At 42.1% G+C, this 12,414-nt stretch overlaps 1 protein-coding gene across 1 annotated transcript in view; it reads right to left on the reverse strand.

Moving 5' to 3' along the window:
- CAND1 (cullin associated and neddylation dissociated 1) overlaps window positions 1-8,584 on the reverse strand; it is a 30,598-nt gene extending 22,014 nt beyond the window's left edge. Inside the window, exons 1-2 of the mRNA XM_082760400.1 lie at window positions 8,335-8,584; window positions 4,424-4,567 (exon numbers count right to left, since the gene is read on the reverse strand). Of these exons, the coding sequence (XP_082616526.1) occupies window positions 4,424-4,567; window positions 8,335-8,402 (212 nt within the window). The 5' untranslated portion in view covers window positions 8,403-8,584. The remainder of the gene's footprint in view (window positions 1-4,423; window positions 4,568-8,334) is intronic.
- Window positions 8,585-12,414: the final 3,830 nt, after the last annotated feature.

Genomic DNA, 12,414 nt, shown 5'->3' on the forward strand with positions numbered 1-12,414 from the left:
TCCTCTTTATTCTGGTTTAGTTCAATAAAGTTGACATAGCATTTGTAAAAAACACCTTAATCTTTTCTGGCCTTTCAAATCAGGAGATATCACTTACGGACCTTATTGTTAGCATCAGGTTGCAAACTCAGCTTACTAAAAGGAGAAAAACTACAACTTCTCTTTTTTTTTTTTTTGAAGGTACGTTTTCGTTATTAAGTCCTCTTTGATCTTTTCCTTTTCAATGAAAAATCACATTTTCCAATAATTTGCACCCAACTTTCCTTAAAGTCAACAGCTCCTTCAGCTGTCTATGGAAATAAACAGCAACTATAGCAGCATCTCCTTTAAGTTATATACATCTGAAAATAAAAGTGTTCGTAGCATGCCCTCCCTGCTAGGAAGAGGGATGTCATCTCACAACCAAATGTAGGCTGAAATTAGTATGGCTATCAAAGAAACACATTTACTTACAGGGAAGAGTTAAAATTCACAAATGGAAAATAAATGTATTTGATTCAAATCACCAATATAGCAGGATGTATAACAGTGTATTAGCACAGCATCCAAAACACTTTAAAGCTGCTAAACCAGCTCAGCCACACAACATATGTGCATCATCCTGCTCACATTAATGACTCACACTCGCAGCATCAGGCAGGGTTCCCTACGTTGAACTACTGCCCGGAGAAGTCAGGCTGATAAATGCAGATAAACTACAGGATGACAAGGGGAGGAATCACTGGAAGTAGTTACTTCAATCCCACTTTTCTATTTCATATTTTGAGATATATACATGTACGATGAATGATTATTTATTTTAAGTTTCAGGAAGCTTTTTAGCGTGAAACAATACAAATTTGTCAGCACAGGTTTTAATGGCAGAGTATCGCCCCATAAATAGCTACCAGACCGGGAAGCAGTTCATCCTTAAACTGCAGCACTGAACATAAGGAGTGATTAATGGCAGTTTGGGCCAGCCGAGCACTACCAGCAGCGAAGCACAAACAATCCAGCCCACACTCAGGCAAACCACACCGCTTGTCTAATCCAGATGCAGGTAACCTTGGATAGAGCTACAGGCAGTAAAACTCCCGCCACCACAAGGTGCTCAGAGTACCTTTCAGAGCACTACACAACTAGCCTTAAAGCATGAATGGTGTAAGGACATCCAGTAGTATTTTTTACATTGGCTGACTGTAAAACAGCCTTTGATCATCAGAACAAAGAAGTCCTTCAGAAAAAAAACACAACACACACTAAAATATTCTTAAGACAGACAAGGTGAAAAAACTGACCTAGTTTGCATCTACTGCCTGAAATAACAGAAGTTTGATGACTGCACTCCTTTCTTCTCTGTAGGGTCAAAGCTGGTTGATTTTTAATGCAAGAGTATTAAATCAGTTTATTTATTTTCATTTTGATTCAGAGATGAACACCACAACCATCTTGCAAGATAGTTACCCAAGTATCCATGAACTCTCAAGCTGTTCAGCAAAGACAAACATGTTTTATCCTATCCGAAAGCAGTATGATATAGCTGAAAGGTTCAAAAACAAAAACACCAGTGTGCTTTGAAGAGATAATGAGAAACAAGTTCATCAGCATTTTAACCAACAGAGCACTTCCTATCCAAATATGAAAGAGATTAGTGGGTAAGGCAAAACTTACTTGTTACTACACTTGCATAAGAAAAAAACATTGCTTTATGACTGCTCTGAGTTACTTCAAATCTTCTCTGTTCAGTGGCATCAGTAACCAAACCTTGAAAGAACAATCCTCCTTGAAGAGATTCTTTCCTTTTTAAGGACTGATCAGTAACATTGCCATTCAGTGCTTCCATGGACCTAGCTGGAAGATTCCCCAACGAATTGCAGATCTTTCTTCCCCCCGCAAAAAAGCTGTCTCAAATACAAATTCAGCAGGACAGAGCTTTCTGTGTACTTTTAAGGCACTCCTATGAAAGGGAATCTATACTTGAATGGGTCATCAAGCATCAGCCTGATGAAAGTTCCTGCTGATAGTCTCTAAAGAGCACCAGAGCATTTAATTTAATAAGGTAATCTAAACACAGTTTATGCTTTCCTCAGCTGAAAGTGGCAGCAAACACATAACAGGAATACACAAATAAAGAACAGCAACACAAAATATTTTAAAACCAAGAAGTAGGGGAAAATACACTGGTCAAATCTAAATTAACAAATTAGGTTCCTACCTAGCGTTGTAGCAGATGGAAAATCTAGTTTAGATCACCTTAAACTGCCTTAAACTACAGCTCAGCAGTGCTTCAACATCTCCTATCCTGTACTCCCAGTATTGTTTCTACCAACGCTCATCTGAATGTAGGAGGAGAGAGCTGAGCCAGAAGAAATCTAACTCCCCGAACCAGTCTACAACAAAACCAGATGCACTCAAGAAAATGGACACAGAGGGGGAGAACATCAGAATAGCAGCAGAATTAGCTTAGACTGGCTTAAAACTGTGACAGAACAATACTGTGAGTCTAAGTTACCTGAATAAAAAAGTGCCTTTTTACGGTGGTGTCATTGGCTCCTCATCCCATCTGCATCCCCTTCCCTCCCACCTCCCAAAAAAGTGTATCTGCAAGTGATCAGGATGCCAAAAAAAGTTGATACATTCAAGGTACAAATTCGAGATGAAAGCTCACAATTTCCTGCGAAGTTTTTCATCTTGTTTCTTGTCCCCTTACAAGAAACTTAATGCTGTTCTTTAATGCTGCTTGGATTTTTTCTAAAAGTATTCCAAACTTTAAATTGATTCTGTCATTTTAATTAAATCCAAGCATTTTTATCAGTGTGTCAAAGCAAACTTTAAAAATGGAAGAATGGTTAATAAGAAAAGCACAAGGCATGCCCGCATGCACAGGCAGCTATCTATTTTCCTCATTCTCTTTCCTTTGAAGTCTTTAACGTTACCTGTACTTTAGGTCCAAAATCCTAACCTTGTCATTAAAGATTGTTACATATACACTGTGTGCATTAATCTGAATTTCAGGGTAACTTCAGGCTATGCATTGTAGATGAGTGCTGCATGTATGCTGCAACCATTTTTTTCCACAGAATGTTACTTTACAAAAAGCCAGCTCTAAGCCCGAGCCAAGTTTCATAATAATCTACTTAATACTTTTCATGCATGTGTCTCTTCTGACTGAGCACAGGCACCCTGTTTCCAAGCCAAAAAACTTAAGCTGTGCCACAAGGTACTTTGACGTTTTAGGGCTTCACATTCAAAAGCAACATGTTGGTTTGTGTTGTTTAGAAAACCTGGCAGGAGACATGTTTCAACAAAACTGCAACTCTTATAAGAGTAGTGAAAAAGTTGTGATAATTATATTATTTATACAGCTCACAGAACATTAAACTTTGGCTAGAAACTTGCTACTCTCGTATTAGATCCTCTGTGAAAGGTTTTAGTTATCACATAAAATATTTCAGAAGCCAAAGCAAGCGCCTCTTGTAAGTATATAAGCAGATTTATGTACGCACAGGCTTTAATTTTCTGCTTTGTTGATGTGATGGGTCAAATTGTAAAGAACAAGCTGAAACAAACTAACTGAGCTAGTCACAATGTGAAACTTCTTCAAAGCTGTCCCAAACTCTGCAGTGGTACATTTACTTCAACACATGATTCACAGAACCTGAGACTCAAGTAGATCAGATGGGATATTTAAAAAAAGATCATGAACAAGAAATATTCTTATAGGAACACCAGGAGCTTCTTAACAGAGATGCCCTCCTTATAGAAGGCAAAAGGAGTCAGAAGAATTAAGTACAAAAAGTCATAATAAATGTAGCACCTCTTCAAAGAGGTGGAACACAGCCAGAAACGCCACACCACAGGTAAAGTTAAATAAAGGGAGGAAGAAACACCACTGAACCAACAGAAGCCTCTGAAAAGCAAGTAACTGCACCCTGACCCCATAAAACATCTGCGGTTCCTGTAAAGCACGTAAAACCATTCACACAATATTTCAAATGCTAGTGAAGAGGCAAGTTCTATATTTGATTAAAAGGTAAATACAGAGTCTTGGTTATGTTATTTCTGTTTGAGAAGGCAGATCATGGTACTGTAGTGTTGGAGTAGTTTTCACAGTTAAATATCAATGTGGCAACTATCCAGGAACTATGATCTTGAAAATCTATTTAGCATTCAAGATTTATCACCAGAGAACAAGCACATCGTTCATATACCTTCAGCAATGACTGCACACCGTATTTGTCCCCTTAAACCCCAAATGTTAAATTGCAACATTGACAAAAGATAGTTCTGTAAGAAGTTATGATTAATGCAGACAACCTGCAAAGGTTCCTATGTGGACAACAGATTCACGTTTATTTTGCATAGCAGTGTTCCTTTATTTTTTAAATTTTTATGTTTTTCAGTCAACAGATGATTTTTTACATCACAGAGAAAGAATACATACCATTTGACAGCTAAGTTCTGCACCTCACCATTTTTATCTTCCAGTAATTTCAAGATCATCTTCACCACCTTCCTTTCACTGTCATCATCCAGCTTAATAGAATCTTTCTGTAGTTCCGTCATCAAGTCATTAGTAGCCATAAACCTGACAAAAGAGAGTCAGATAATTATTGCTAAAAGGATATATATGGGTCATTCAGTGCTCTACAATTCAAGATTCTCAGTTTCCGCTATTTGTTACCAAATAAACCACACTTAACATTGGATTAGAGTTACCTGCTTTGTGATACAAACAGCATTTCTTCTACTTATAAAATAAATAAGGAGAAAATGTCATTTTAAGTTACAGTTTAGCTTTTAGTCAGGTCATCATCTTTCCTTGGTGAGGAAAGCTCCACATTTTACTCCCAATGTTTACGCTGCGCTCCAAATAATCTCCAGCAAGAAAACTGACGCTTTCCCAGATTGGAAGTAGTTCTCTCACTAGCTACACATTTTTTTTCTTAAGCAAGAAGAATAATACAGTTTTTCAAACATTCTCCCACAAAAATAATATGACAGACATCAACAGAGAAATAAAAGCGAAAGCTATGATTTATAAATTTTTCATTTTGTCTGTCCAGACTGGTTTGTTTATAGCCAGACAATGGCCAATGATGTTTATCCAGTCCTCAATCTAGGGCATGACATGAAAGTCTAAAATTAATTTTTGAGAGATCAGGAAAACAAAATCAGCTTTCCTATCAGTTCATTTAGTATTCTATACCACCGTCACACCAACCAATACAAGAACATACTGAGAAATGACTTTCCAAAAATACTTCTTTTATGCCTTTTGTTTCTTTTCCTTCTAAAGTCTGTTTCCCAATCTGTTTTCCTTTCCTAAGCGTCCTTTCTTCTCAAGAAAAGTAACAGAGATGCCTTACTCAATTACAAATCCCAGGGGCTCCAATGCCAATCCCAGCCCCCAGACAAAAATGGTCTGTTAATTACACAACTAGGGTTGACATTTGGGCTTCCGACACATCAGCCCCAAGCAGCCATCGCCTAAGCTCATCCTTGGAAGGTTACCTCCACCGCCTGACCTGCTCGATACTTCTTTATTGAGAATGAAAGCCAAGACCACCTAATCTTAACGTGCATCACAAATGCCAGATGACTCCCCTCAAATAATGGACCCCGACTTATCCCGTCTTGTAACGCGGCCGTTCCAGTCTAACAGTCTCAAGGTGTTTCTAACTAAGATAAGTGAAGCCCTCGCTCATTCTTCATTCACTCCAAGAGTGCCACCAAAGCAAGCCTGTAATCTGACAGGAACCAGATGTGTGCATAAACAGATGATGGATGTGAAAGGCACCAGCCTGTACGAAGAGCAAGGGAAAAAAGCTACTTGAAAAGTAAAGGGAAGGGGCAGATCGGACGGGAATAAGGGCATCCACAAAGCCAAGCAACACTAAAACGTTTAAAAGCCATCTCCATGACACTGCTGTATTTACCTCTTTTTCTTAAACCTTAACAGCCTCCCCTCACTTCCTTGGGCAATAAATCCCATTTCCTAGCCTTCTGAGTTCACATGCACTCATCACCTACTTGTGACAACTTCCTCAGCTAAGCAGAGCTTGAACATCCTCAGCTCATCAGCACTTCTGCGCTTGGCTACAACTGAGGAGTCCTCCTGGCAGATTCCTACATTTAAAAAACAAAATACCCGAACTCCACAGTGGCATGGGGAAGACTGGCAACTCTGAATTGAAGGAGCTGGTATTTAGCAACACAGTTTTGAGCGGTGTAGATGTGGCCTTTGACCAATTTTACGTGGTGCAAAGCAGCAGCGCATCGGTAGCTCCTCACCCCTTGTACTCAGAGCAGCCATCCTCTTCCTCCCACAGCCCCGAAGTAAACTGCCACCTTACATCACTGCCCACTTTGAACTGAAGTTTCCACACAATAAATGCCACAAACAATTGCATCAGACAAGTTAGTTTATCCAAAAAAAAAAAAAATGTGGATTAGAATTTACTGTAGAATAGCTACTTGAACTGTGGTTTGCAGTCAGCTCCCTGGTATCGACAACTACACCGAGCCCCTTCAAATACACGCGGTCTAAGAATAAATCCACTTATAATTACTAGTACTAAGAACTATTTTATCCATTATGCAAATACATGATACATGCAGAGGTTTCATAAAACATAGCATTGCATAACAGCCAGTTTGTAGAGGTCCATCGTCACTCATTTTACTGTTTCTAATTCAGATTTTAATCTATGTTGTTATGATTTTTAAGTATTTCAGAATCCCAAGGTTGTTCAAAGCCCCTGGAATGGGTAATCTGCAGAGTGCGCTCTCCTAAAGCAACTACAAAACAAGTTTTAACTACATGTAGCTTGGAAAACAACTTACTACAACCTCATCTCATAGGCATAGCCTCTCTTTTATGCAAAAAGTTTTAAAATCATTGGAAATCAATACTGAGAAGCAAATCCATCCCAATATTTTGTAAGACATCCTTCCTATAAGCACTAAATGCAAAGCTCACTTATTCACAGAAAAAAATTAGCATGATAAAACTAAAAAAAAATATTCAGAAAACAGTTTGAATCTATTTTTAAGCGTAATTTAAATGACTCAGGCAATTCTGGTCTGCATCTTTTCAGACTAATCAGTTTTCGTTGTTTTTCTTTTTCTTCCCCAAAGTTTCTAGCCTAAACTCTCCTGGTAACATCATACTAGAGAACCTGAAAGAGATGGACAGAAAAAATATATACTTTTATCATGCCTGTGCCCTGTGCTTCAATGGTTTTGACAAAAGCCAACCCTATGGGTACTTAATCATGGCCTGTTTTCTTTTAGATTTTAATATATTAACAAGAGGCTGCTTTGGACGTAACTGTGTACTTTAACTACAAACTAAGAACTGTAAAGGTGCAAAAATGGAAAAAACACCAAGTGTGTTCTACGACTTTTCCCTACCTGTATTGATCCACTCTCTGTAACAAATGAAAGCTTCATACATGAATTCCTGGGTACGCACAATGCAGACAAAGAAATTTAATTATCTTTAACCTAATGGTTTGTTAGAGCCACTGTGTAAATGAATGGTCTCTTTTTCTTAGTTGTTTTTAGTTGTTTAGTTGTTTTTAGTTGTGTGGCTTTTAGTTGCTCTGCTATTTCATTACCTGATACAACATCTTTTGCATTTTATCTCCCGTAACCAAACGGTTACTCCAATAAATAGTAACAGTCTGGTGACAGATCCTAAGCTCCAAAATACATATCCCAGTCCCGCCTTCATAAAACTTAACTGGACTCCTCTTTCTGGACACACACAGTTTTAGAGGGGTCCTACAAGAAGGCTGGGGAGGGACTCTTTGTCAGGGGATAGAGGAATAGGACAAGGGGGAAGGGCTTTAAAGTAAAAAAGGTGGGTTTAGATTGGATATAAGGAAGAAATTCTTCACTGTGAGTGTGGTGAGGCCCTGCCACAGGCTGCCCAGAGCAGCTGTGGGTGCCCCATCCCTAGAGGTGCTCAAGGCCAGGCTGGATGGGGCTTTGGGCAACCTGGTCTGGGGGAGGTGTCCCTGCCATGGCATGGGGCTGGAGCTGGGTGGGCTTTGAGGCCCCTTCCCACCCCAGGCTCTACACGGCGAGCCCAGCACCCCCCTGCCCACACCCCGCAGCACCCCGGAGCCGTGCGGGCGCGGGAAGCCGAGGCCCAGGGCCCCCCAGGCCCGCCCGTCCCGCACGGCGCCGAGCAGGCCCCGCTCCTGCGGGCTCCGCGGGCCTCGCACCCGCCGCAGGCTGCGGAGGCCGCGGCTCCGCTCCTCAGCGTGAGGGGAGGGAGAGGAGAGGGGAGGGGAGGGCAGGGGAGGCCCTGAGGCGAGGCGGGCCGGGCCCGGCGGCGGCTCCCACCTGAAGTCCTTGTCGCTGGACGTCATCTTCTCCAGCAGGTTGGAGATGTGGTACGAGGCGCTCGCCATGTTGACGGGCCCGGCCGGGAGCAGCGGCGGCGGCGGCGGCAGCAGGAGGAGGAGGAGGAGGAGGAGGAGGAGGGGAAGGGGGAGGAGGGGAGGGGAGGGGGAGGGCGGCGCCTCCCGGCTCCGCTCGCCGGGGCTGGGCCTGGGCCTGGGCCTGGGCCTGCTGGGGCCGCCGCAGCCCCCCGCGCGCCGCCGCCGCCGCCCGCGATTGGCGGCGCCCGCAGCCCCGTGACGCCGCCCGCGGACGTGGCGCCGAGCGGCTGCGCGCCCAGCCCGGGCCGCCGTTGGAGGAGGCGGCGGGAAGGGCGGCCGCGGACTACGAGTCCCAGCGCGCACCGCGCGCGCGGCCCGCCCGGCGCCGTTGGCGGGGCATGGCGGGAGTTGTAGTTTTGTAGTTTGGCTCTGTGGGGGGTGGGGAGGGGGTGGCTCTCAGCCCTTCAGGCCCTCGCGAAGCCGCGGCTGAGCGCGGGTTTGAATGTATCTGGCAGGAGTCAAAAGCAACGACAGAAAAACGCGTTTTCCTTGCTGAATAAAAGTGTGTTTCTGTCTGTCCCCCTTGCAGAAAGCTGCCCCAAAATGTGCTGCGAGTGCTTCCAGGGCCAAACAGAGAGATTTTTTCATATCTATTCACATCACTTAAATGCTCATATCGTAACCTCAGCAGTAACTTAAACACTCGGCTCCCCAGGAACAGCACGGCCTGGCCTCGGGGTCTGCCTTGGCGCAGGCCAGACTGGGCTGTGGTACTAGCACCGTGCCCAACAGGCCTCCTGGGTACGGGGGAAAACAAGTTTTTGTATCCGTAGCCAAGTAAAAATGCACTTTGTTACTTGTTTTTGCCTCCCTCGTTGCTGTACATGTCAATCTCATTGCTTTTCTGGGCAAAGCCTGTGATCTGTCTGCGTGTGGGTGGCTGATAGGAAGTGGTGGGAGAGCTGAGGAAGTGTTTCCATGTGTAAAACTAGACAGCCCACTGCAGGCAGCCTCCTCGAGCTTCTTACTGAAATAAAAGAACATGAAATAATCTTAATCCTCCTTCTCAGTTATGCTTATGTACAGCAAAACTAAAGAAATGCTTTTTTTGTTGTTGTTGGAGGTTGATAATTGAAAAGAAAAAGATTTGAACTAAAACCAAGATGTCCTTAAAATACGCATTTTTAGGTGCAGCTTGCAGGCCGCCTTTCACAGCAGCTGAAGGAAGGCATGTGTTCTTCATTAACTGAGCCAAAATCACGAGTGGCTCTGCCATGGCCTGTCACCCAGGGACCTTCTGCAAACAACTGCTTCGGAAGACACAGACACTGCCATTGTCTGGCTGCTGGGCTGAAAAGAGAGCGTGGTGTGCATTGGTCTTATTCCCCAGAGCAGCTTGGTGTCAGGTTAGGGTTGTGCAGCAAAAATGAGGGACATAAGGAGGTGGACAGCGTGGGGGTGGATTGGTGACACTGATGTGGGGTAAGGATGGGTTACAGAAAGTGGGAGTAGTCGGGGGGAGGAAGAGGGAGTCTCAAGGAGAAATGGGGGACCATTGGTATGGGCAGGGGAACTGCAGTGAGGAGAAGCAATAAGAAGGAGAGGTAGCCCTTTCAAATAGGCCATTCACTTATTTGACTTGGGAATGCTTGATTGAGGGTTTACCTTTGGAGAGGAAAATCATTTACTTCCTTTTGCTTGAACACTTAGGCTGGCTATTCAAGGAAGCCAGCTGGAACAGTACAGATGAAGATAGGCTCGCTCCTGACTTGTTTGTGACAGCTGAAAACAGCTTATGATGTCTGAATTGTGATAACACTGTGCCACACACAGAAAAACCGTGCAGCTTCTCTTTGAAGCACCAAGACAGAAAAAGTTGAAACACAAATAGTTGTCATTTGGCACATCAATTCATGTTTTGCCATGTGGACGTTAGCACCATTCTAAATCACTTTGGTGACAGTGACTTGCGAGCATGTTACAATTACAAGAAATGATTTGTTTCTGAGGTGTCAGCTTGTCACATCATCACTTCTCACGCACTGTTGGACAAGACCATTCTAACCTGTTCTTTATTTACATTCATGACTTTGGTCCTAAGTGGGGATCAGGTGGCTAGGGGGTGGTGAAAGATCATCTACTACAAAAATGTTCTGGCTACATAGTTACCACAATGCATGTTATTGAATAAGCATGTGAAACGAACCAGATGATAAAAAATGCTGTTATGGGAGAGATCTTTTATGTCAGTCCCTATTGTAGAATGAAGTATTGCCAGTATTCACTCAAGTTGGGAGTTAACTTTTTAAATTAATATTGTTTCAAATTAGACACTAAACTGAGCTACTTCCCACTTTGGGAATTCTACAAACATTCACTTACAGTAAGGTTATTCATGCTGAGAAGAAAGAAAAAAAAAAAAGAAAAGAAAAAAAAAAAAGTAAATAAAAATTAAAAAAAAAAAAACAGTTATACAAAACAATTCTGCTCCAGTTCATGCTTCTGACTGATTTTTGTCTTGTCCCTCTTTAGGTTATATTCCCCACTTTCCATCTCAGAGATTCTATTCCTGTCAATTTTCATGTTCCCAGAGGTATTTTAGCTTGCTTCCTTCTCTTTATCAATTCTTTTCTGGTTGTTCATGTTGGGGTTTGGCATCCTCATGCACAAATCTCTTCCTTAAAGATTTTTCAAGGGCAGGAGAAAGATAGAAATAAATCCATAGCATGAAAGTCACATCTGCCTTCTACTCAAAGGGAAACGATCTAAGTTTCTTAGATGGGAAACGATCTGCATATCCTGAGATAATACTAAAAGTAGGAATTTAGTCTTCCATGTGCAAGATGTAAATATAACTGACAGCCTCTAACACATCCAGGATGCTTTGTGATCTTGTACATTTTAAAAATGATTTTTAAATCATTTAAAGTCATAATTCTGCTGCTGGTTTCTGTACCTCAACCAGCTTAGCCTGCCACTACTTAAACCTGGTTTCATATTACTACCAGAAATACAGGTCATCATGGAGGAAGTCAGAGTATTTTTTTTTGTTGTTCAAGCACAATTATTACAACTGGGATTCAGCTATAGTAGATGCAATGTTCCAGAGGAAGTTAGACACACGTAGAGGCTAATTGAGAAGAGATTTTTTCCAGCTGATAGCAAACAACTTCACAGATGGAGTGGTACTCCTGATCTGTTCCCTGTAGACAAGTATATTAGATGCTCTTGGTTCATTCACAAAGATAGCTGAAAGCTTAATTAAACGTGGGAACCTTAAAGGATTTATCTTGCTTTATACTTGCAAATGCATTCCCCAAATGCTGAAGATGAGAGAAGAGCATTGTTCGATTAGGCATTCATTCACCTCACCAGAATTTGAGCCCTCACCAATTTGCTCTTTCTCTTCACACAGGAGTTGTGAGCCCACAGCCAGGAGAGGAAATTGGGGATGTGCTGTGTGTTCATATATCAGCATGTAAAGAGCTATACCACACAGCTTCACTAGGCTTAAAGGGACTCCTTTACGATGACGAATTTAAAGCAGGTTATCAGTTTTTACAGCTGGTTTTGGGGAAATAAAAGGAAAATTGCCGTTCCGAGTCAAAAGCTGCACACTGCTGTAAGCAGATATTTTGAGCTAGAGAACCGTACGGTCCTGGTTTATCACTTAGATAGGTGACTGACTTTGTACATCTGAACTATTAATCTTGAAAAAGATACTTGGGAAGGAAGACTTCAAAAATGGAGTTGACTGATTATAGTAACAAACCACAGATGGAGTCAAAAAAGCGATCTAAATTAAAACAAGAAAGAAACTTAAAAAGGGATGCTATGACTGTTTAACTATGAGCAAACAAATTGAAAAAACATGCAGTCCATGGCAGACCAGTCATATGGGTAAATGTGTGTTTCAAGCACTGTATTGCATTGTATAAATGTTTTTAGTTAAGTTTGCTTTTTTAAAGCTGAAAAAATTTTCACATGAAACTTAAGAATCACAAAGCATCTATCCAAAAGCAATTTAAAGCTTTGCTACTCT

Source organism: Aythya marila (genome assembly GCF_965140915.1).
Source record: "Aythya marila genome assembly, chromosome: 1".
Classification (NCBI taxonomy): Eukaryota; Metazoa; Chordata; class Aves; order Anseriformes; family Anatidae; genus Aythya; species Aythya marila.